Source organism: Emys orbicularis, chromosome 2 (genome assembly GCF_028017835.1).
Source record: "Emys orbicularis isolate rEmyOrb1 chromosome 2, rEmyOrb1.hap1, whole genome shotgun sequence".
Lineage (NCBI taxonomy): Eukaryota > Metazoa > Chordata > Testudines > Emydidae > Emys > Emys orbicularis.
The window spans coordinates 101,030,492-101,055,258 of record NC_088684.1 but is presented as its reverse complement, the minus strand read 5'-3'; the positions used below and the strand labels follow the sequence as shown (position 1 = coordinate 101,055,258).

Below are 24,767 nucleotides of genomic sequence, written 5' to 3'. Positions count from 1 at the left end.
GGCAGGTGTGAAGGGATTCAGAACCCCTGGTCAGATTTTGGAGAGTCCTTAGAAAGGGTCTCTTCTCTCCTTCTGTAGCTGGAGAGATGGAATGGAGTGTGCACTGGAAGCAGTATTTTGGTACTGGGTGTTCCAGGATTTCTAGAGTGGGGGGCCTGATGCTTTTCCTCTGCAGGAGTTTGAGTGTTGGTGGGTGAAAAATGGGAGGGGTGAGTCACTGGGGGAGGGGAGGGGAGGGAGGAAGGAAGGAGAAGTAAAGCTGTAGGTATTTGGTAGTCTGAGCTTGCTTGTCAGCAGGATTTCCAGAACTCTGAACCACAAAATGGTTTCATGTTTGGGATTTTCACCTCCTTAGTTCAGTCCCTTAGTTGAGATACCTCATATAGGTATGCGCCAAGCAGCTTCACTCCCTGGATGTAGTTATACCTGGGGAGAAGAGTTTTGTGCATTAGTCTGATCTGGTCTCGGTTCTTGTGAGCACCCACTGACATCAGTATCTGCAACACAAGTGCATTCTGCCTGCATCAAGAGCTGCCAGACCAACAGTATGAGAGAAGTTAAGCGAAGAGGAAGCTAGCAAGACTGTAGAATTGCAAGCGACTGTATGCAGTGAGCATTTAGTACACAGAGGTACATAACCAGTCATAGCTCCTCTACAGAAGGAGCAAGATAAATCCTTTCAGAGAGAAAGGAGAGAGAGCAACCAGCACCACAGGTGGGTACTGGTGCATTTCAAGGCTTGTACTATGGCCCGCAGCTGGTACAGTAACAAGTAGAGCTGTGCAAATAGCTGCTTTTTTTGGTATGGTTGCAATTCCAAAACTACCCTTGATCAAACCAATGAAATGTTTTGTTCAACCTGAAACATTTTGATTTGGGGGCATTTAATGTTTGTATTCTAATAAAATTGAAGGAAAACGCAAAGTGAAAAATTGAAATGCTTTGGCTGTTGCTAAATCTACATTTTTTTTAATCCAAAAATTTCACCCAGTTCATCAAGACACCACGGTGTCTCTTACCTGTTCAGTTTCTCATTTTGAGAATGGGCACCATCATCTGCAGCTCCAACAGGAAGCAGCATTACATTTTTCCCTGTTGCCTCTTGGAAGGTCAGAGTGACAGGAATGCTTCCCCCCTCTCTTGTCAAGTCTGGCTCAACTCCAAAGACTAAAAAACAAATAGTTTGTGTCAGTTTTCCTGAGTTATTGCATCTTCCCCAGCAGATTTCCTTACTAGATCACCTGCCATCTTTGGGGATCCCAAAGAACTCTGAAGGGCAGATTTGACCCACTGGTGGCCAATGTTTGCTGCTACGAGGAGGGTGCAACCAAAAAGTAGAACTGGCTTCCTGATCCCCACTTCTAGAGTTTAATGCACAAAAACAAAGCCAGAGTCAATGGACTGGTTCTAGTATGATGCTAAGGGAAAACACTTCCTATTGAACCACTACTTGCTGCAGCACCTTGGGTTTTCATCCTAGTATTGACCCAGTAGGACTGTGTACATCTTGGTATTACACCTGCATAGCTCCTTGCTTACCAACCATACTGTACAATCCTGACATCTTGCTGCTACATTGATATTACCATTTAATGCTGGCACTAGTGAGATCAACATTTGATGTGTCAGAACAGGCTAGACTTAAATTCCCAAATTTTAAGTCCACTGACCTGTCCTCATTGCTCTTCTGCCAGCCATGTAGTGGGGATGATTGAAGTCTGACACCCAAGGTTTTCCACCATGGCCCATGTATACTCTGAACTTATTGGGACTTTGCAGCTCAGCAAACTTCTTGGTGAGGTAATCCTGAACCTTTTGTACCAAAGGATTGAACAATTAGAAGTCTAGGATTAACACATTCAGAAGTGTTATACAAGTTCCTGTTGGGTCGTCTTACTAGATAGACAGATTGTAAGTGAAGCTAATGTAGCAGGAAATGTCTGCCTGAAGGCGGTTATTGTAACACAAACTCAGAGCAGGGACAGTGTCTTCCTGTATACTGAAAGCACCTTGTGGGCAGTGTTAGAAATATAAAAAGTCAGTTAACATGTCACAAATCTAGATTAGCAAGAGGCCAACTGCCAAACTAGCTAAGACTTTTTCGGTTCTAAGAGTTGGTTAGATTGCGTGTTAGAATTCTAGTAACAGCAAAAGCCCCATCAGCTTGGAACCCTAGTCTGTGCTAGGTACTGCACAGAGAACCCCTGCCTCAAGTAGCTACTCATACAATGGCCAGATTGTTTGTTTGTTTTCTAACAAACAAACAAACAAACAAACAAACAAACAAACAAACAAACAAACAAACAAAACCACAGCCACCTGCTTGGTGGTTCTCAGTGGGTGTTTCTGGGTGCTGAGCATTTGAAAGTCACCACACCCTGTAAGATCCAGCCTATCAGCCTTAAGGTGAAAGCTCACTAAGCCAGAAGTTATTCACCTTCAGTGGATGTCGACCCACTAGGTATCAGATTTATGCAAGTGAGGCTTTCAAGTGTGTTATTGGAGCAGTCTATAATGCACCCTGGAGTTAAGTATTTATTGTTAGTTATAAACTATTTATCACAGCTGGACTAAGACACCAACACCATATCAAAAACTTCAGTTTATGGTCATGTCAGAACTAAGATGCAGCCTACATCTGCTGGATCCAAATAAAGGTCTTAAAGGTAAAGGACAGCAGAGAAGATAAAACCCTGAAACCACAGCAGTTCTAACACTGTTCAGGCTTGTACAAGGGTGGAAGTGGGAATTTTTTTTTAAAAAGCAAAGATTCAGCCATTCCCAACTTATACCTACCTGTTTGGCGACATCTTCTGGAGTCATGTCTGGCACTAGCCGGATTGAGAATTTGCCAGTTACTTTCCGTGGAATCACAGTCTTGGCTCCTGAGGCAGAGAAGGCTCCTTCAATTCCGTGGAGAGATAAAGATGGGTATCGCCACCTGTGCATTAGGATCTCTTTCTGCAGAAAGATGGAAAAATTATTAAGAGTTAAGATTACAGGTTCAAGCATAGATAGCAACTGAAGCAGCAATTTGAACAAGGTGTTCAGATACAGTATCTGAATTAGTCCTCTCCGAAAGAGAGGGTCAGTTAATTCCTACCCTGAAAATTCAGTTTAGGCCTGATAAAAGCAGTCTTGAAAAGAAACTTTTGCCCAGTGGTGGGGTAACAGCTCTTCTCAATATGTTCCATCTGATGCGCAATATTGGGACTGCCACTTAATCAAGAATTCATCTTGAAATCTCGTTTCCCTAGGATTTCTGACTGGCTAAGGTGCTCAGATAGTAGGAAAAGCTTTGCCAACCGATTTGATTCTTCCTTCATATCTAATCTGGAAGCAGTTGGTAGAGTAATATTTATATGGTGTTCCATTTTATTTCTGGCAGCCAAAGTTACAAGACAACTGGTTCTATCTGTGCATACCATTTACCCTTTGTTATAGCCAGTAAGGGCTGTCATTTGAGATAGTCTCTGGATGTGTAGAACTGCCAGTGAAGCATAGGGTCAGCTTGGGAAGTCATAAGAACATAAGTGATCTCTCTCCTGCCATCCATCTCCATCCTCTGACGAACAGAGGCTAGGGACACCATTCTTACCCATCCTGGCTAATAGCCATTTATGGACTTAGCCACCATGAATTTATCCAGTCCCCTTTTAAACATTGTTATAGTCCTAGCCTTCACAACCTCCTCAGGTAAGGAGTTCCACAAGTTGACTGTGCGCTGCGTGAAGAAGAACTTCCTTTTATTTGTTTTAAACCTGCTGCCTATTAATTTCTTTTGGTGACCCCTAGTTCTTGTATTATGGGAATAAGTAAATAACTTTTCCTTATCCACTTTCTCAATATCACTCATGATTTTATATACCTCTATCATGTCCCCCCTTAGTCTTCTCTTTTCCAAACTGAAGAGTCCTAGCCTCTTTAATCTTTCCTCATATGGGACCCTCTCTAAACCCTTAATCATTTTAGTTGCTCTTTTCTGAACCTTTTCTAGTGCTAGAATATCTTTTTTGAGGTGAGGAGACCACATCTGTACACAGTATTCGAGATGTGGGCGAACCATGGATTTGTATAAGGGCAATAATATATTCTCAGTCTTATTCTCTATCCCCTTTTTAATGATTCCTAACATCCTGTTTGCTTTTTTGACCGCCTCTGCACACTGCGTGGACATCTTTAGAGAACTATCCACGATGACGCCAAGATCTTTTTCCTGACTCGTTGTAGCTAAATTAGCCCCCATCATGTTGTATGTATAGTTGGGGTTATTTTTTCCAATGTGCATTACTTTACATTTATCCACATGAAATTTCATTTGCCATTTTGTTGCCCAATCACTTAGTTTTGTGAGATCTTTTTGAAGTTCTTCACAATCTGCTTTGGTCTTAACTATCTTGAGTAGTTTAGTATCATCTGCAAACTTTGCCACCTCACTGTTTACCCCTTTCTCCAGATCATTTATGAATAAATTGAATAGGATAGGTCCTAGGACTGACCCTTGGGGAACACCACTAGTTACCCCTCAAGTAAACAAGTCAGTTTTGTTGTCCGTATTTGACGGACCAGCATTTTTTTTTGGGGGGGGGGGGGGGGGGAGAAGAGAGAAGAGAAGGGGAGAGTGCAGAGTGCAAAATTTGTGGGAAAGAATTATACAAGGCTGAGAAAGCAATGTTCTGCCTTTTAGGATCAGAGATAAAGAAGCATAGGAAAAACTTTGTGTATGTTAAACTTGAAGACCTGTAATACGCTTGCACCTTACTACACATGAACAGCATGTACAAAAATTCCATGTTGTTTTGGAATGGTCCCACGATTCCTGTTAAGATCGTATGTATGAGAAGTTCAGACTTAGCAATCTTGTGTCAAAAGTTTAAGAGTCTGGTGACCTGTTAATAACTAGTTAAGGGACTTTACTGTTAGCACGGCTGCATAATCTGACCATCACCATTAGAAGAGCACCAACATTTGTCAGTTGCATCTGAGATACTAGTGTTTCTTCTACATTTAATATGTAGACAAATGTGATAGCTATTGGCCTTTTAAGAGTAATTATTGCATAATACCCTTCCATCTCTATCCAGGCTCAATGGGAGTAAGGATGCAGATTGCCTTCTCATTGGATCTCTCATACAGGACATTGGGGGAAGTGAAACTGCTTCTATGAGAAGCTAGATCTCAGAATGTGTAAAGGAAAGACACTTGAGTCTAGGCTAACCAAGTTAGCCAAGATCAGTTCTCTTCCTAGAGACTTTGAATATTACCTTAACATAAGGTACATCGAGATTGAGGTGTATCATGTCATCTTTAAAACTAGTGTAAGCCACACACTAAAAAAAAAAAGTCTGATAATATGTGTTTGTACTATGGTGACAGTGTCTGTTACTGTGGGGAACAATCCTGCAGTGGGATGAGCTATTTTAAACAAGAAGAGACTTTTGTGGGAAGATATAAAACCTATCCCAAAGGGTAGGTAGCATGTAGAAAAACCAGAAGCCAGTTTTTTCCAGTTCACTACAAATGCAGTGCACACGAGCATATAGCAGCAGGAGCTTTTTTGTGCAGAAGTCAAGATATTCTGCCTATGGGGGGGGGGGGGAAAAAAAAAAAAACGAATTACAGCTGCCTCAATAGATGAATTTGGCACTGAAGTGTCCCTCACAGATGCAGTGAAGGCTTCAGCCTATAATACCTTGAATTTGTACAGCAGAAAGAAGAATTTTTGAGGTGGGGACAGAAAAGGAAAGAAAGCACTGCACCTTTGTGTCATGCAGTAGTTTTGTTGCTCCCACATCTTTTGCATATTCCTTCAGGTCAAAGTCAATCTTCTCATACAACTCCAGCTCCTCATCAGTAAGTGGCGCCACTGCTTCATTAATGCCAGGAATGAGGATTTTCCCTCTCTTATCCAGAAGGGAGCCTACAAAATAAAAGCCTGCAAGATCAGTGTCTGAGACCAGACTTAAAGTACCACTCTTCAGAGTGTTGCTTCCCTGTTACTGTTAAAAATAAAAACCCATGTCATCTGAAACCTTGGTTTCTTTAAACACTTCCTTTGTCAGGAGACAGAAAGGAAGAAGAAATGCAGTTCTAGAGACACAGATTAGAGGCTACTCTTGAAGACTAGTTAACCCACTGAAAGCCTTCTCTATATACCATAAATAGGGTGGCTACAACTGTGTACAACCCAATTAAGAGACACTTGGCAATTCTTCAGGTCAACTCTAGTTGTGAAGTGACTCATGCAATGGGTATATTCAAGACCTGCATTTCCTTGAACTCTAAGCCAGAGGTCTAATTATAAACCTTTCTTTGTCAGACTAGGTTTGAAATCAGGTTCTTCTATGAAGAGTTCTGCATTATGTTTTATAAGATGGCTGGCAGGGAAGCAGCCATTTACTGACAAGTCTGAGCTCCAGGACCATAAGTCAAGGTCTTCCTCAGTTTTCCCTAAAACCTTGATGAAAAACCATCAAAACTCCTCCTCCTTCCTCAGGTGGGTATTTCAGTGTCTAGGGCATTTTTCCTGCAGTTTCTCCTGCCTGTCTCTCCTGGAACGTCACCATTTCAGTGCGGTTGGCTAATTTTAAAGTCAGTCAAATAGTGCCCAGTAAATTTGACATTGGAGCCCTTTACAGCGTAAATTAACAGTTTTAACTTGAACTGAAGAGCTTCGTTACTATGCATTATATATAGGACAGTTAGTCAAGCATGGACTGGGCAACGTTGATGCTGTAGTATAAAAGGCAAATATGTTTCTCTTACCCATCAGAGCAATGAGATCTGTCATGGCCTCATGTACTGAGCCACCATAAACTCCAGAGTGAAGGTCTTTGTCACTGCATTCCACCTGGTTTGAAGCAAACAAGCTTGTAATCAGACAGACATTAGTTTCGTCAGTGTTTTTAATAACCCTTCAGTGGCCTATACCCCTAGTAAAGATCAGCAAACACACTGAGGTAGCAGAGTGCTATACTGCAAGCATCTGGAGCAGACAGTTGATTATTTGAGTGCGATAGCAGCAAGAGGCCTCCACCAGGATTGGGGTCCTGTTGTGCTAGAAATTGTACACGTGTAGCATGAGACATTTCCTACTCCAAAGGCCTTACAAGCTGATTCAATGCCATAAATCGACAGTACTTACAAAAAACATCTGCCATGTTGTTCAACCTATGGGTTTCTTACCTCACTTAGGGTACGTCTTCACTACCCGCCATATCGGCGGGTAGCAATCGATTTATCCGGGATCGATATATCACGTCTCGTTAAGACGCGATATATCGATCCCCGAACGCGCTCACCGTCAACTCCAGAACTCCACTAGAACGAGCGGCGGTAGCGCAGTCGACGGAGCCGCGGCCGTCGATCCCACGCAGTGTGGACCCCAGGTAATTCGATCCAAGATACACAACTTCAGCTACGCGAATAGCATAGCTGAAGTAGAAGTATCTTGGATCGATCCCCCCCTCCCCCCAGTGTAGACCAGCCCTTACAGGACATCAGTTGCCTGGATTAAAAGATCTGTGCTACAACTTGGCACCAGGGATGTTTGAATCATTGCTAATCAGCAAAATATCCTGTACAACAGTTTTAGAGGTACACCCTCCTCCCAAAGCATGATAGCATTGCTCATGGGGTGTTGAGGGGAGGGGTGAAGGGTGCTATGCACGGGGCATACAGGAATAGAGCTAGTTATATCAGACTGAAAGATATAATTGCTCATCTTTAAAAAAAGAAAAGCCACCACATGTAGATCAGCAATGGATGTACCAGGCTATTAATACCAAGAATTCAAACGATAGTTCTTTAAATAAAGAAGAGATTCAGTTTGTGAGCAACAGGACTTTAAAATACAGTAATGAATGGTTTACTCTTCAGGACTTTACCTCTATGAAAAAGTAGCAGATTCCCCTGAGGCCATATGTAATACACGGCTTCTTCTTGCCTAGCCAGTAGTTGTCAGAGATGCAAACATAGTCCACATCTTTGAAGAAAGTGTCTTTTTGAGCAAAAATCAGTTCATCTAGGCCTTCAGAACCAGACTCCTCCATGCCTTCTAGACAGAACTTGATGTTCACTGGGATTTCCTTTGGAGTGAAACAAGCATGGAAACATTCAACATTGCTCAGATACTAGTTCATGCAGATTTGTTGTGTGTTCTTGCAATTAAAGTAAGTGTAGAATACAGGCATTCTAGTTCCAGGACAGAAACACTAGTTTAACTTTATGAAGTGGGGGATGGATAGCTCATTGGTTTGAGCATTGGCCTGCTAAACCCAGGGTTGTGAGTTCAGTCCTTGAGGGGGCCATTTAGGGATGGGGGGGGAAGCTGTCAAGGACAGTACTTGGTCCTGCTAGTGAAGGCAGGGGACTGGACTCGACTCAGTGACCTTTCAAGGTCCCTTCCAGTTCCATAAGGAATATCTCCATATATTAAGTGCTTGCAGTTCTACTGATGCAAAGTCCTTATTATCATCAGCAAAAGCTCAGAGCACACAGTTCCCAAGACAACAGGCCAGACTTGCTATGTTCTATTTGAAGAATAACTTCACTGGGAGGGTGAGATTCACAAGAGGAATCTAAGCATTGCAGCACTTAACTTTTAGGCACCCTCCTGCTTAGTGGAATTCACAAACCTGAAATAGAAACCCAGGCTGCCCATACAATGCATAGGGAGAGTTGTGCGCCAAAGGGGATTCATGAATGCTGCGCAGAGAGCCAACTGAGCTAGCCAGTAGGAACTGCTGAGGAGAGAGGTGTGGCCTAATCTCTGCTCCTCAAAGGGAGTTAGGCCCATGGCACTAGGTCAGAGGGAATGTGCTTCCCTCCACTCAGGATTCACTCCTGGAGGGAGATACCTAAACCAGGTCAGTCCTTTTTCAACGGGATAGTGGTGGGGATGTCAGCAGCCCCTATCAGAACCTTTAGCCCAGTGGTTGAGTACTCATCCAGGATGTGGGAGACCTGGGTTTAAAGCCTCACTTTGCTGGATGTGGAGCAGGGATTTGAACTCAGGTCTCCCACCTCCCAGGTGAGTGTCCTGACCATTACGGAGTCACTTACTCTCTGGCCCAATTCGTGTTTATTTTACATGAAGTGGAACAAACTCCAACAAGAGAGAATGAGATGCCTGCCCCACAATTCCCCCGTAGTGAATAGCACATCTTCTGGGATGTGGGGGATTCAACTCCCTGCTCTACCTCAGGCAGAATCTCAGCCCTGGGTCTCACACAGCCCAGAGGAATGCTCTGAACACTGGGCTGAGGGGTATAAGGGCACCCCCTGCTCCTTTTGTCTGGGTGGTGTGCTCAGAGAGCACCCATTGGAAAAAGTCCAAAAGGCAAGGTAGACCGCCTAATCTGTGAATCCTTTCAGAGCTTGGGTATCAGATAGATGAGCTGCTGGGCAGTGTCAGGTCTTGGGCAGCACTGGGCCAGCCCAGCTGCTGAAATGTAGGTGCCTTCAGGAATTTGTTGGTGGAAACTTATGTGCCTTGGGACTTTAGCTGCTGCTTGACTCTGTAGGTAACTAAGCAGGGGGTTGGGAATGCCAGTGGTGCCTAACTGTTGCATGCAGGCACCTCAGTCCCCCTTGTGAATTCTGTGGGCCCTTTAGTGCTTGTTCTAAGAGCTAGTTGCTTTTTCAGCAGTTAGGCTCACCATTCTTTTCCACAGAAACAAATCTCATCTTGGCAGTACTTGGAGAGATCTTCCCCATCCATGATCTTAGTTACATTTTGTATAACTCGTTGTGTTAGAACTATTAAGAGGATTTCAGCATTAAATTACCTTTCAACAAGAGTAGTTGTACATACACCTCTAATTGTATGTACCCTTAAGACATTTAAAAAAAAAAAAATATTTAGCCCGAGACAGTCATCCATATTGCTACAGGTGGAGAAATGGAGGCAGAAGGATATAGTCTGCCAGAGACAATAGAACCCAGATATCCCAGACAGATGCTATTATCATAAGAGAAGCCCATAGAGAATGCTTACTACAAAGAGGAAGACAGTTCCATCTATTCATATTCCTTTGGAATCATAGGCAGCTGGTACCAATTTTTTTTATTATTATTAATTATTATTATTAAGGAACATGCAGTGAACTTTACTAAAAAGAAAAAACAGACATGCTACTTCTCAGAGTGTCAGCTTTACTGTTCTACTATAAGGGTACGTCTACACTTACCGGAGGGTCCGGCGGCAGGCAATCGATGTTCTGGGATCGATTTATCGCGTCTGGTTTAGACGCGATAAATCGATCCCGGAAGTGCTTGCCGTCGACGCCGGTACTCCAGCTCGGCGAGAGGAGTACGCGGCATCGACGGGGGAGCCTCCCTGCCGCGTCTGGACCCGCGGTAAGTTCGGACTAAGGTACTTCGAATTCAGCTACGTTATTAACGTAGCTGAATTTGCGTACCTTAGTCCGAAGTGGGGGGTTAGTGGGGACCAGGCCTTTTATAGGGGTTGTTGAGGCATAGTAGTGATTTTCCAACAGGCAAGTTGAACTGCATTTCGGAACATATTCCTATGTCAAGTTAGATTATCTTCCTAAACTTGGCAGAGTTGCAAATTCAGTGGCAGTCTCAACTTATCTGCCTCTCCCAGCCTCAAACTGCACGTCAGTTTTACTCCTCAGAGTCAAACTGTTAAAAATCAGAGCAGAGCAGAGCGGCTTTTGACAAAAAGCCTTTAGTGGACCTGGCTAGGCTTGACTGATTCTCCTGCAAGAGGAATCAGCATTTTTTACAGTGGTCTCATTCCATGTTTGGCTAATAAGAAACACTGAGGGAGTAAGGACACTTGTTACAGTCTAATTGCTGCTCAGAAAGACACAAAGCTGACCAGTCAAACTAGTTATGCTATAACCAAATTGAGCAATTAGAATATAGTGTCTAACTGCACAAAGTGACAGTACTGATTTTATCTCAGACTGATACCGCACCATTACTGTATCCTTCACTAGAAGTTTGACTAACCTGTGGCTAGGACAACCTTTGTACTGCCTTAAATAAGCTGAGTTTAGCAAAATATACTCTAGGTACAATACCTGTTTAGTTTGTTGATAAGCTTCTAGGGCATTCAGCCAGGCAAGCACTGGACCTTTGTCATCTGTTGACCCTCGCCCGTACAGTTTTCCTACAGCAGCCAGATACAGGGAGAAGAATTAGATACGGCGGAGGAGAAAGTCTATATGAAATCTTGTGCATACAGCTTGTCCCACCACTACCTCGATATAACGCAACCCGACATATATCCAAATTCGGATAGAACGCGGTAAAGCAGTGCTCTGGGTGGGCGGGGCTGCGCACTCTGGTGGATCAAAGCAAGTTCAATATAATGTGGTTTCACCTATAACACGGTAAGATTTTTTGGCTCCCGAAGACAGCGTTATATCGAGGTAGAGGTGTACTTTAACCCACACAGGCAAGCCTTAATATGCTAGCAATATGCTGCTCACATCAGATATTCTTAGCACTAGTGTGTCTTTAGCTTTGCCTCAGATTCTTCCACGCTGGCATTGTCAGCGTCACTTGACACTTTAGGCTCAGAGTTGTGGCCTAGCATCAGGTTTGACAGAAACTGAAGTTTTCACTTGAAAAAAAAATCTTTACAAGATTGAAAACTCATTTTCATAAAGATTCAGCAGAAAAAAAAAGACACGGTTGGAGAACATGTAAGTGATCAAGTCACAAGAGTTCTAAATTGACTTTAGGCACTGATGAGCTACTAAAATCTTAACAACCGGTTCCCTATAAAAAGTTCTGATTTAAGGGGATGCCACAGTATGTATTTTTTGTACCAATAGGGTTACCATACGTCCTGGATGGTGATTTAAGAACCAAAAAGCCTGACATCTCCAGGAAAATATGGATGTATGTTAACCTAAAGTTCTTTTTTAAAAAGATGGGCCTGAACTAGAAATGAGCTCCGTTTCACATGTGTGGGTCCCCGCCACTCCCTGGGAGTGTGCTAGGGTGACCAGATGTCCCGATTTTATAGGGACAGTCTTGATTTTTGGGTCTTTTTCTTATATAGGCTCCTATTACCCCCCCACCCCGTCCCGATTTTTCACACTTGCTGTCTGGTCACCCTAGGGTGTGCACATGTGTGGGTCCCAGCTGCTCCCTGCCCCCCTCATTGAAGCAGGTGTGCAGGGTTACTGCCCTGGGAACTGCAGGGCACCAGTGGACGTGGGGCTGGCTGCAGACAGGGCGTGGGGCAGGGCTAGCTGGAGGCAGGGGGTGTGACATGGACTGGCTGTGGGCAGGGTGGTGGGTACTCACACGGGGACAGCAGCTTGGAGCAGCAGGATGCAGGCCAAGCCCAGCAGAGCAGCCAGGGACACATCAGGCAGCAGCAAGAGCCCCAGGGCCAGAGGTCCCAGGAGCAGCATGGCCAGGAGGCAGCCCACATGGCTCCCTCAGCACAGCGCCCCCCGGCGGCCGGGAGGAGGAATTACATGCTTCCCCACCAGAGCCCATCAAAGCTTCCCTTGCAGGGGAAGCCAGTTAACAAGCGGTTCTAAAACAGCTTCAAAATTTAACAACCGGTTCATGCGAACTGGTGTGAACCGGCTCCAGCTCACCACTGACTTTAGGGCCAAGTCCCTGCTATTTCCTCCACAGCCAAGTACAGACTGTCAGACAGTGAAACTAGTACTATCAGGAAAGTATTCTAAATCCTAGGTACTAAAGGACTCTGATCTAGTAGAGAAAGATAAGAACTGGTGGCTGGAAGCTGTTGCCAGACAAATTCAAATGAGAATTAAGGCATGTTTTTAACAAGTGAGGGTAATTAACACCTGGAACAAGCTACCAAGAGAAGGGGTGGATTCTCTGTCCCTTGAAGTCATTAAATCAAGGCTGGATGCCTTTCTGGAAGATATGCTTTAGTCTAACAAAAATAACTGGAGTACTTGTGGCACCTTAGAGACTAACAAATTTAGTCTAACAAGTTATTGAGTTCAACACAGGGCCCAGTAACTGGGAAAGAAATCCTATGGCCTGTGATATACAGGAGGTCAAAATAGATAATCTAATGATCCCTTCTGGCCTTAAAATCTGTAAATTGGCATAGAATTCCTTTCCCTTCCCCCCCCAAACAGTCAAAATATGGTATTCTGCAGGGTACTGCTTTTTAAAGTCATTTAGTGTTTGAAGAGGTATTTTGTAGATCAGGTTCACCTTCATACCAAGAAATAAAAATATACTAGGTGTATACATTTATTTTGCTAGCAAAAGTTTAGTGGTATAGTCCAGAAATATATTTCCTTTTTATAATTAGCGCTTTCCCACATAGTTCAACTTCCAATCTCTGATATGACTGTATAAATTGCTATCAGTCTCAGTGTTTGAGAGCAACTACAGCTAGACTGATGATTTTCATGCGACATCTCAGCCCTGTGCATTTAGAAGTCTAATCATCAAGCATTTGGTGCTATTTTATTAAAGTGATCCTTTAGCCCAACACACATACTTTCTCTCACTAAACATAGGGAATAGTAGAAAGGACAAGGTTTTACACGGTTTTTGCTACATTGAAATATTTAGAGGACTTGAAGGTTGTTTATACAGTTCATGCAAGCCAAGAAGTGTTAATGAATAGGCACCTCTTTAAGTACTATGTGCTCAGTCCTGGGGTCTAACCAAGTTGTGCTCAGCAGGAGACCCAAGAAAAAGAGTAAAGGTGTCTATATGCATCTTCCATCCCTACAAACCTAAGGCCAGCCTGGGCTGGTTTAGGAACCAGAACAGAGCAGTCTCAGGAGTCCTAGACATGTTACATAGCGATCCCTAAGGGAACACTTACACCGTGGGAGTATTGCCCGATTGCAGCAGAGCTCTGGCTATGCCCCCTATGTACCAGCACTAGCAAGGCAGGGCAGAACCAGTTTCATCAAGCCTCATGTTTCATTACACTAGAGGAACCATCAGCCCTTATTATGCAGCTTTATTACCCCTTTGTGCTGCTCCAGTGGCAAAGTGGGGCCAAAGCCAAGGACACGGTGCAGCCCTTTGCTCTAACTACCAGCAATGATCAAGTCCAAGTTAGCCAGCTTCATGTGTTGGAGTAACACCAAGTGATTATCAAAAAGTGATAAGGCTTAATTAGCCTGTATGTGAGGCACTGATAGATGCATATGCATCAAAGCTAACAAGATCAATTTAAGCTAGCGTGGCCTATCTTGCCAATAGATTTTTAGTCATACAACCTTTGAATCTCAAGACCATAAAAATAACTTGTGATCTGCTGAAACATGGAGAGAGACCATCATAGCAGGGCAGGCGTTAAAGGATCGGGGGAGAGGAAGAAAGTATTTTCAGCACAATTTACTATTGGTGGCTGTGTGTGAGCAGGAACAGTTGTTACATCTCACCAAAAGAGGTGTGGCCCCCACCCCATAGCCCTTTGATGCCAATCTGTCCAGGGGGGAAAATTCCCCCAGGCACAAGTTTTGTACAAGGCAGCTTGCACTGTTCTGTGATGCCCCCTAGTGCAGACTTGGCCAACCCCCACCTAGCTAAGCCAAAGCAGACACCATAATGGCCATTTTGGCTTGCGCTGCAAGGCAAGGCACGGCACAGGCAGCCCAGGGAAGGTGCTGTAACCTTGGCCCAGGGGACTGTTTAAGTTATGCCAGGAGTAGTTTTGGTGCCTGCTGCAGCCAAGAATCCCAGGGTCAAATGTGATGCAGAGCTACTTCCCTTGCTCTGGCCTGCTAGTTTTGACAGCACAAGAATTCAGCCCTAGTGAACAACTGCTTATGACCAGTGAGTTACCATGGAAACCAATGGCAAATTCAACACTGCCATTTCACTGTGGGTATGAGGGAAAATGTGCAAGCACTGCTTAGACTTTCTGAGCGGGAAGGAAACACCTCTAACTTGAAGTAAGGGGAAAATGTGAACACTCAAACCTCCTTGTTTACCATTTTGTTCTTAACACACTTAGAGGAAGGTTTGAAAGTTAGTGCTGCAAGCTCTTCCATTCTCCACCCTCCCCACAGGAGAGATTGTCCCAGTTAGGAGTTTAAGAGAACACTTGCTCGGATTCTTCCCAGAAAGTCTATAGCCCTTACCATCTCTTTCTACCAAGGTGAAGGGTTCACTGTCCCAGCCATCGTCCAGGGCTGCAGGTTGGACATCCAGATGCCCATAAACACACACTGTTTTCTTTTGTGGATCTGAGCCAAGTTTGCCAAGAATAATTGGAGGTAGTGGAATCTCTGACCCATCAGGGAGCTGGAAATAAGAGGAATTTTAGCATAGGATGCATTTTAATATAGGAGAGAGTAAAGTACTTAGAAGCACAGTTTTTAGATCCATAATTTGGCTTTGTAGAGTAATTAAATATCAAAGCATGCACACTTGGTTTTGTTAAAAAACATGTATGTTTTGATTCTCTCTCTCCCTGCAAGTTTTTGACAAACTAAGCACTGCAGCACTGTGCAGGTGAGAGAATCAGTGATTTTACAAGCCATGTGCAAGTAGCAACACACTGAGGTGTTCTAAGCTACTTTGGACGGTGAAGTTAATACTTTATATTAACTATTTTGCTTATGATTTTAAGAGGAAAGCCTTAGCCACACACAAGGCAAGTTGTTTAAACAAGATGTGCAGAGTTTGACATTTAACATTTAACTCAGCATATGAAGAGCTGAGCTCAAGTTTAATACTAGATTCTAAAAACTCTTAAGTTGTACTATGGCCCTCTCCACGAGAGCTTTTTACACCAAGTTTATTACCAGTTAGTGGCATGCTTGGCTCTAAATCTGGAGTGTATCCATACATGCGGTTTACACTTATAAAGTATGTTTACTAGCCATGTTTCTCCCATGACAAAGGCCCGGGCAGAGTAATCTTGTCTAGTGGGCAAGAGAACCATAAAGATTAGAAGAACCTCTCCACCTCCCCCCCAAAAAAGCCACCCCCTCCCCACATGCAGAATGAATTTTGTTATGTGCACCAAAACTATCATGTGGCTACAACTCAAAATAGGACCGGTTTAGCTAAGTAAACTGCATCACAAACCAGTTACAAAACCATGGCTGTACACATAGCAGAGGCTGAGCTAAAACACTAAGTTATTTGTTGAAGAGTTAGGCAACATGCCATGTTTACTGTACCACACCAAATAAGGAGGAGATTTAATATTTATATGAAACCAACACTTTTGAGGCGGTCTTAAAATACAGGTATGTGTTTAAGTGCACTTCAGTAGAGAACTGAATACAGCAGCCTGAAGTTTTAAATTCACTGGATGAAATTACAACAGTCAATTTAACACTCAGTAAACTCCTCAGGTGAGCAGGTTTTTGGGGAGCAAGAAGTTTAAAATAATTGCTTTACATCATATCAAGAAATTCATGACAGATGCTTCACTTTCAGTACACAGTCACCATGTCCTTCATTTGGCTGGAATTAGCCAACAGTAGACCTCTGAAGCCAAATCCTATTCCTTCAATTGTTTTTGGTACTGCTTATGTGTAATAAGCATAATGAGGCTAGGGCTGGTGCTATTTAGAGAAACAAATTTATAGCATCGTGTTCTTTCAGGGATCTTTACGTTTGGAAAGCCTCTGTTAACAAGTATTTAACTTTTGATTAGTCACCTCACTACCCGGAACAAGCTTTAAATTCCCTTCAAGATTAAAGAACTAGATTTTAGTCTAGACAAAAAAAAAAAAAAAAAATAGGGCAAGGATCATTCTTTACACTATGTAGGAGGAAGAGAAATTTATAAGGGACTATGTATGACCAAAGCAGCCACTCTTCTGTTGGAATGGTCTGTGCAGTTCCAAAAACCTAGACATAATTTAGTTACAGGACAAAGTACTTTTAACTTTTACCAAGGAAGTCACATGCATTGTAAGTATAAGGGAAAATATGCACACACTCGGCTGTGCTGTTTTCCTGGTAACTGCAGTTTACCAGTTTAATATGAGAAATATGGTCAGTGTTGCTTTAGCAACATTCAGCCCTGCCTGGAATAGGTGTGGCATATTATAAATTACAGGTTCTGAGGGAAGAGGAACAAGATTTTAAACCCCAAAGATCCAGTGAGTGAGAGAACCTGTCAGAATAGCATCTTCTAGTCACCTATGGGAGCAGCAGTGTGTGTAACAGCCCACATTTACGATCTGCTGGCCTGACTGAAGTTGTGTGGTCACACATGTTGTAACATACTGCTTGTACTGTGACTCTTCACATTCAGTTGTTTCTTCAGTACATCCCAGACTTGTTACTACAATGCTTCAGAGAAAATCCCAGCTCCCGGAACATTTAAAGTTGTAGCACAGATTCCCACCATACCTAATTCAGGGATCAGGTCTGGAATCTGAAGTGGACTAGTTCTCAGCAGCTGAGCAAGTTAGTGTCAACAAGAGGCTTCAGACTGGGGAGTAGGAGAAATAGGAGCCTGCTCCCATTTGGGCAACTGCTGGTCACCCACATATAGGTTGCGGCCTATAGCTAGTTGCTTTGTCAGGGATCTAACTGGCATGCAGGATGTAAGTATTCTGCTTGAGGATTATTTTCTAGTAATGTGGTAGCAACTAGGTGAGCATCTCTTCATACCTTTTGGGTGCCAATATTCATAAGTTGAGTTGTGCCACCCAGCCGCTCAATGTCCTTGGCAGCAACTTCCATCATTCGTTTGATTTCATCCCTCTTCTCCGGCCATGCCGACACACTCTGGATTTCCACCCATTGGGCCAGCCGCTATTTATGGGGGGGGGGGGGAAAGAGGAGGGAGGGTTTGAGTGGTTTACAGCATTCGTGTGCAATCCAGATTGTTCTGAGTAGCTGATGAAAGACTTTAGAAATACATTAATGTGCAAAACTGCCCCCCCCCGATATTAACCCTTTGTTGTACAATTTCATGTTTTACAAGGCTTGAAGTGATTGACTCTGGCCTTCTCTGTTTTAAGAGAGGGTCAATAATATACTACGGCTGCTACAATTGGAAAAGCTTCCCGTAGAGCTGGCTTTTCAAGGACACCCCCCTTCCCCTCCCCAATCACATACAATAGCAAGAGGAGGAAAATGTTCACTCTTTCCTGACTTAGTACTAGGGTGTAAATGCACTACAGCAAGAACATGCTGTACCTCAAGTCTATACAAGGTCTTTCTACCAGTGGTGCTTTGTTTCACCATCTAATGCCAGCTATAGTTTTCTGAAAGATATTAGTCCTTCGCCTTACCACCAGAGGGCTCAGGAATACAATCTTGGGCACCTGTGCGGATTACTCCTACATGCTTATGGACACAAGAGCTATACAAAGTTTAAGCTCTAGATTGCAGTTAAGTCCCTCCAGAGTTTTTGATAAGAGAATTGCAATACGATCCTCATTTAGTAATGTGTGAAGATCTAGCATACAGCAGCCTATTTTCTACTGTCCAGATATTCCCAGAGTGATCAGACACATGTTGAAGGCATTAGCCAATGGAACGTTTGGTAATGCAGCGATATTTCCATTTTCTCCACATTTACTGAAGTAAGAGAAAGGTGTCATCAGCACAGGACTGGAATCTAGGACCTCCCAAATCCTAATCCTGGCTCTGACACCAACTCCCTCTAGGTCTTGTTCACGGTGAGTTGTCCATTTTCCCCACTGTAAGAGCATTTACCTTGTAGGTCTGTTGTGAAATTCAGTCGCAAATTATTTTTTTTTGTATAAAATTCTCCTACTTGTTCACCAGAAGTTTAGACATTTTACTATAATACGGTGGTATCCAATTATATTTAACATTATGCTGTTTACAGTCTCTCCAACCACAAGTTACATGCCACTTAAAATCACTCGGAAACCCGTAGAACCAAAGGATACGGGTCACAAAGCTGACCTTTGAAAAGCATGTCAACAGATGAGATGGATTAATTTCATACAAATCTATTTGTCCTGTATTACAGTAGAACTAAGTCATTTAATAGCTGTGTGCAAGAATTCTTACCTGAACATAGAGATCCTGGTGTTCATCAATGTACTGAAAAAGCCTTTTAAGGACAGACATTTTCTGATCAGAATGAAGTCGTTGAAAACTCTAAGAGGAAAAAGAAGTAGTTCAGTGTCTAGAGCCTTAAGTGTGATACAGCCAAGCTGGCAAAGCAGTTCAGAGAAACCTACTTCCTCTTTAAAGTTTAACACTAGAGCTCCACCCTCCTTTGAAATTGCAACACTGCAAATCTAGTCAAGTCATGGGAGTCTGAGAATGTATGAGGCAACTTGCTGTGTCAGTCCAGAGATCACATGACAGGAGAGTGCAGCTGAATGGAAGCAGCGTTAACTCAATTCTTAACATACAATAAAGCAGTGACAAAGTTGGAGACCAATACTATGAACATGTAATTTCAATTGCGTAAATTCATTCTGTCAAAATAATTTAATTTGAGCAGTTATCAATTTAAAGCCAACTTATTCTACCAAGATCATGCATCTTGGCTGTTTTTTAAAAAAACTTTATATACCTTTTGGTAAAGAGACACAGCAATTCTATTACAATATGTAAATATACTGTACTTTAAGTATAGTTTGAGTTGTAATTTTATTCTGTATTGGGTACTCTTGCCAAAGTTGTATTTTAGAGAATTAGGCAAGCTATGAAATGGAATGAATTTAACATATTGCAAGTTTAAATGCAAAACAGCACCTAGATAGCAAGTGCTAGTATTTCTAAATACTGTGTTACCATTTACACTACACCAACTCTTGCCCTTTCTTGTACTCCTGCAAACTACTAGGACACCTGTATGTAGGAGCTGATAATTCTCTTACAAGCAGTGGAAAGGCTAAGAGACAAGAAACTTTCAGGGACAGTTAGTTTTATTATGTTTTGAAATTCTAGAGTGCCACTCAGCCTTCCAGAGTAGGCCAAGAATGTCTAAGAAATAGTTATTTGCTACATTTTATGGAGTCACTCAAAAGCAGTCTGCAAACTGATTGATCTCATCATGCTACTTAGCAAGAAATCAGTGCATAGCCAGATGATGCCATGTGACACAAGTCTTGAGTTTTATGCTTGACCAAGTTTTGTGGTGTTGGGAGGGGGTGGGGGTGGAAAATGAATCTTTAGTCTTCTAAAGGAATTTTATTCACCTCTGCCCTACCATGGCAATAATCAGCACTTTCTCTGTAGTTAGATTTCAAAACATTATATTCAAAATGATCTCATTCAACCCACCCAATAAATACCTCTTCTGTACAATGAGTAAAGTCTAGTGCAATATTAAGAGGATCTGACCTAAAAATGAAAAGCATTTCAGATAAGAGACTTAGCCAGGGATTTCTAGCTTCCCCCCCCCCCCCCTGCAATAAAAATAAGTTTTACAGATACTTCATGGGGTTGCATTTATTTCCAAATATTTAGATGCCAAAGTGTGCCAGCATCGGATGCAGGCTCTAGGACAAAAAACTTTGAGTACACAGTGAGCGTCTACATGGTAGAAATTGGCATTTTCTGCTCGTGCAAAAAAAAAAAAAAAAAAAAAGTAACCAGCCTATTCAACAAGAAAAAAAATTGTACTGGAGTGTCACAGTCACTATGCTAGTTACCCCCACAAAAAACTCTATGACAGGCCCCCTTCAACAGAAGTTTTGTGGGGTCTCTTCAGCCTTCTCTCTCCACAGACAAAGCTGAACGTTTATGGAAATGCTGATAACATTTTGTTCAGCAATGAGAGAGGGTGACAGCACTACACTTTAGTAAAGAGGTGTATGCCAGTAAATCAGATAACTTCAGTTTAAGGGTGCCAGTGCTTTCACCTCAAGGAGGATAAGTCAGTTAAGTAGAGATCTGCAAGTCTGCAGATATCTGCTTTATATCCATGGACCACGTTTGTGGGTCAGATGTGGATACAAATTTCATAATCTGCACAGGGCTCTACAGTTAAGCCATTTAAGTTTGGGGGCGGGGGGGAAAATGCTTCCTAACTGCATATTGTGGAACATTCTTTCCCCACTAAAATGGGAACACACAGAGGCATGAACTGCAGAAAGATATTTACATATTCAAATCCTAATGCCTTTCATCTGAGCACTCATTAATATGGTTAAACAGTTAACACTTAGGCCAGGTCTACACCCAGCCGCTAGTTCGGCGGATGGGAATCGAAGTTCTGGGTTCGATTTATCGCGACTGCGGTACTCTAGCTCGGCGAGAGGAGTACCGCGGAGTCAACGGGGAGCCTGCCTGCCGTGTGTGGACCGCGTCTGAACCGCGGTAAGTTCGAACTAAGGTATGTCGACTTCAGCTACGTTATTCACGTAGCTGAAGTTGCGTACCTTAGTTCGAATTTGGGGGTTAGTGTAGACCAGGCCTTAGACACTGTGACAAGATGTGAAACTTACTAAGGTCACTGAGTATTGAGGGAAATCTAGGATTTTGAGTACCTATGATTGAATTTGGTCAGAGCCCCGACTCTTCCAAAAAAAATGCCACAAGTTCTCTAGTGACCACATATTTTCCATCTCATTCAGCAATCTAGCCCAAATAGCCAGTGCTTCAGCCTGGACCCAGAGGAAGGACTGCCATCTACACATATATATCTCTTGTTCAAATCAGGATCAAGTCAACTTAGCCCATCAGATATCCCAGAGAAGCCAACAAGCCAAGGCTGTGATAGCAACAGCCATCATCTCCAGGTGTAGTCAGTGAGCCTACTATGTGTAATCCACTATTATAATCCAGGGAGGTTGTGGAATCTCCATCATTGGAGATTTTTTTTAAGATCAGGTTGGACAAACACCTGTCAGGAACAGTCTGGATAATACTTAATCCTACCATGAGTGCAGGGGACTGGACTGGACTAGATGACACCTCGAAGTCCTAGGATTATTCACTTGTGATTTTTCCCTTTTAAAAGGGAATTAAATACAGAAAGTAATGTTAGTGCTTCATGGTTGAACTTTAAAAATTCTAAAAGACCAAACAATAAAAAAATACTGAGCTGTGATTCCCATAGCAACACCAAGGGGTAAATGGTAATGTCTAGGATGTAAAGATACTAGGTGTTCAGTTAGGCAGAATTATGGTCTACATGGGAACCATGTTTGAGTCAGCTGGTAAAAATGTAGATCTCTACCCCCTACCTCAGAATTGGTTTTAAATCACACTTGTAATACTAGATCATGCTAGCCTTGTGGATCAGTACTGAAAGACCCAGGTCTATATTCTGGAAGGACCTTAAGATTCCTGCCCTCCAGACTTCCAAAGGTGATTGGCTAGGCATACCAAAGAAGACATGGCTAAAATATTAGACAGTTATTGATAAGTGTTACAAAGGAACCAGCTAAATACTATGAAGTACTGTCACTAGTTTCTCAGATTTCTTTTTGCATGACCACTGAGATTACACCATTGCATAAATTATGCTTTTCATAAGAGGAAGTGTGGCTTGACTGTAAAGTAGGAAAATGTGTTCTTCTCAGCCCACAGAATGGAGCCCCAGATGACAGCACTGTTTGTGGGGGTCTATTTAATAGCACCTGCTCTAGGCTAGCTGGAAGCATTAAACCTATTCACAGCCAAAGTCGTTAGATATTCTGCTATTTTATACCACCATCTCTTTCGGTTTCGATGGGGGAACTGCCCTTTGATCCACAAATAATGCATTGCAAAGATGACACCCATTGACCAGTTTCCTGAAATGAAAGGCAGGAAAGCCTGAGTTTCTCAAGCTACAGACCCAGACATGGTGCATCACATGGTTACCAGTTTCCACGGTCAGTCAGTACCAGCCACAGGCTAGAGAACTAGGCATGAGGGCCAAGGCTAGATAGTAGGTCAGGACATTGAGTTCCCCAGATTTCTTTCACCAGACCGTTTAACCATTGGCAGGTCTGGGTATTTAAGACGCAGAGGTCGGAGGAGACAGTACACCCCCTAGTGCGAAGTGGCAGGCACGTCATGTGCCAGTGTGGCCAGCAATATCCCCACCCACATCGAGAGTCCCCGGCCGCGGAGAGGGCGGGTTAAGCGGTCCGGGTCCTGCTCTCAGAACAAGGGACGCTGAATTGGGGGGGGGGGGGGGTGAAGGGCAAGGCACCTGCTTGCGGCCCATGCATCTCAGAGAGGGATGCTGCCACAGAGTCATGCGCAGCCTGGCAGGGGGAATCCCCACCAAACACACACATCCTCACCCTACTCACCACCAAGCGTAGCGGGGCAGGCCTCCATCTGCGAGGCCGCAGGCCGCCACGCAGCAGCGACCTGCAGCCGCGGGACAGAATCAGCGCCGCGGCCATGAGTGACACCGCTTCCCTGTCAGCTGCTGCAGCTTACTCCCAGCAGCACCAGGGGGGATTTGAATGCCCCCTCCCCGCCATCTGGCCGCCCGGAGAATCATGGGGAGACGGGGGGGGGGGAAGAAACAGACAGAGCCTGAGCAAACTTTGCCAGACCGGGTGCAAAGTGACCACCAAAGCCCCGAGCTAGGGCGGCCCCCGTAGCTAACAGGCAGAGATGGGGAGCCCCACTCCGCCCCAGCGGGGGGCTGCCACTTACCCGGAGCGGCCTCACCACGTGGCACCGGGCTATGTCAGCAGAATAGGAGCCTTTCAGAACCTTATGGCCAGCTGGAGTTTAAATCCCCCGTGAGCCCGCCCCCTTGGAACGCCGCGAGCCCCAATCAGCGTCTCGCTTTGCAGCGCAAGGCAGAAGCAAGAAGGACCAGGAACGCGTCAGAAAGGAAGGGGGCGTGGTTATCTCCGGGGTGGGGCGGGGCAACGGGATTCACAGGGAGCGCCAAGTTCAGGGGGAAAGGAAGGAGCTGGCCTGAGGCTGCGGCTCTCCGGTGACTCCTCTGGTGGAGTCGCGGTCCCTCATGCAGCGGAAGCCACAGCCAGGGACACGGGGATGGGAGCAGATACTGGGATCCTGGAGAACGGGAGGGAGGAGAATGTAAATTAATGAGGAAAGGATTCAGCTTGTCCCCTGCTGTGCACAATCTTCCATGGAGTCTTCCATTGCTTCTGGACAGGGCCCCAGAATTGTCAAACCCAAGTGTTCAAAAATCACAAATCAGTTAAAAACAAAACAACCAAACCCCATGAGATTAATGTAGAAATCATAGGGATTTTTTTAAATGGTACCTTTGGGCTCTTTTTATTTGCCTTTTGGTTGTTTTGTCTTTTGGATGCACTCAGTTCATGTTTTAAGCTTCTCTTCACAACCATGAGGGCAAGAAAATTAGGGTTTGTTTTTAATAAAGGTGAAATTCTTATGTAATTGCATTATTCCAGCAATTGGGTCTTTATGAAAAACATCAAATATTGTGAGATTTGCAATAAAGTTGTAATGTTGGTTACCCTGGATAGCTAAACAGTCTGTTCTAAAGATGGTGCCCATTACTGGGCAGTTCCATCAGCAACTACATTTTCTGCATTGAGTATGAACTAGCATGGGGTTCCAATCCATCATCTCCTTTATTAAGAAAAATAAATACTTTGCCTTTATATAGTGTTTCATCCACAGATCTCAGGGCACTATATAAAGATGATGAGGCATAATCATCCCTAATTTACAGATTGGTTAACTGACCTAGAAAGGGGTTAGGTGACTTGTTCAAGGTCACACAGCAAATCAGTGGCACAGACAGAGAACTCGAGTCTTCTGACTCTTAGCCCAGTGCCATATACATACTGTTGAGTGTGTGTAAGTGAGAAAGAAAGATATCACACTGAGGTTTGTGGATGTCGGTCTGAGAGAGGAAGTGAAAGATCCCATGACAGCCTGTGTGTTTGTGAAATAGGTCCTGGTGGAAAGTA

General features: G+C 43.6%; 1 protein-coding gene across 2 annotated transcripts; it reads right to left on the bottom strand.

The window, feature by feature from the left end:
* Nucleotides 1-356: 356 nt before the first annotated feature.
* On the bottom strand, nt 357-23,517 carry CNDP2 (carnosine dipeptidase 2). 2 transcript variants are annotated; one of them, XM_065398682.1, is made up of 12 exons: nt 23,506-23,517; nt 18,958-19,047; nt 17,581-17,724; nt 15,084-15,246; nt 11,052-11,140; nt 7,887-8,087; nt 6,766-6,850; nt 5,760-5,920; nt 2,797-2,961; nt 1,671-1,812; nt 1,020-1,167; nt 357-426 (listed from the first exon to the last, which is right to left on the bottom strand). In XM_065398682.1, exons 2-12 carry the CDS (start codon nt 19,015-19,017, stop codon nt 357-359), a joined length of 1,428 nt encoding a protein of 475 aa, XP_065254754.1. In that variant the 5' UTR covers nt 19,018-19,047; nt 23,506-23,517. The 2 variants fall into 2 exon arrangements, with proteins under 2 accessions (XP_065254754.1, XP_065254755.1); XM_065398683.1 differs by lacking the exons at nt 18,958-19,047; nt 23,506-23,517 and having other exon boundaries at nt 15,084-15,140; nt 17,689-17,713.
* Between the last annotated feature and the right edge of the window lie 1,250 nt (nt 23,518-24,767).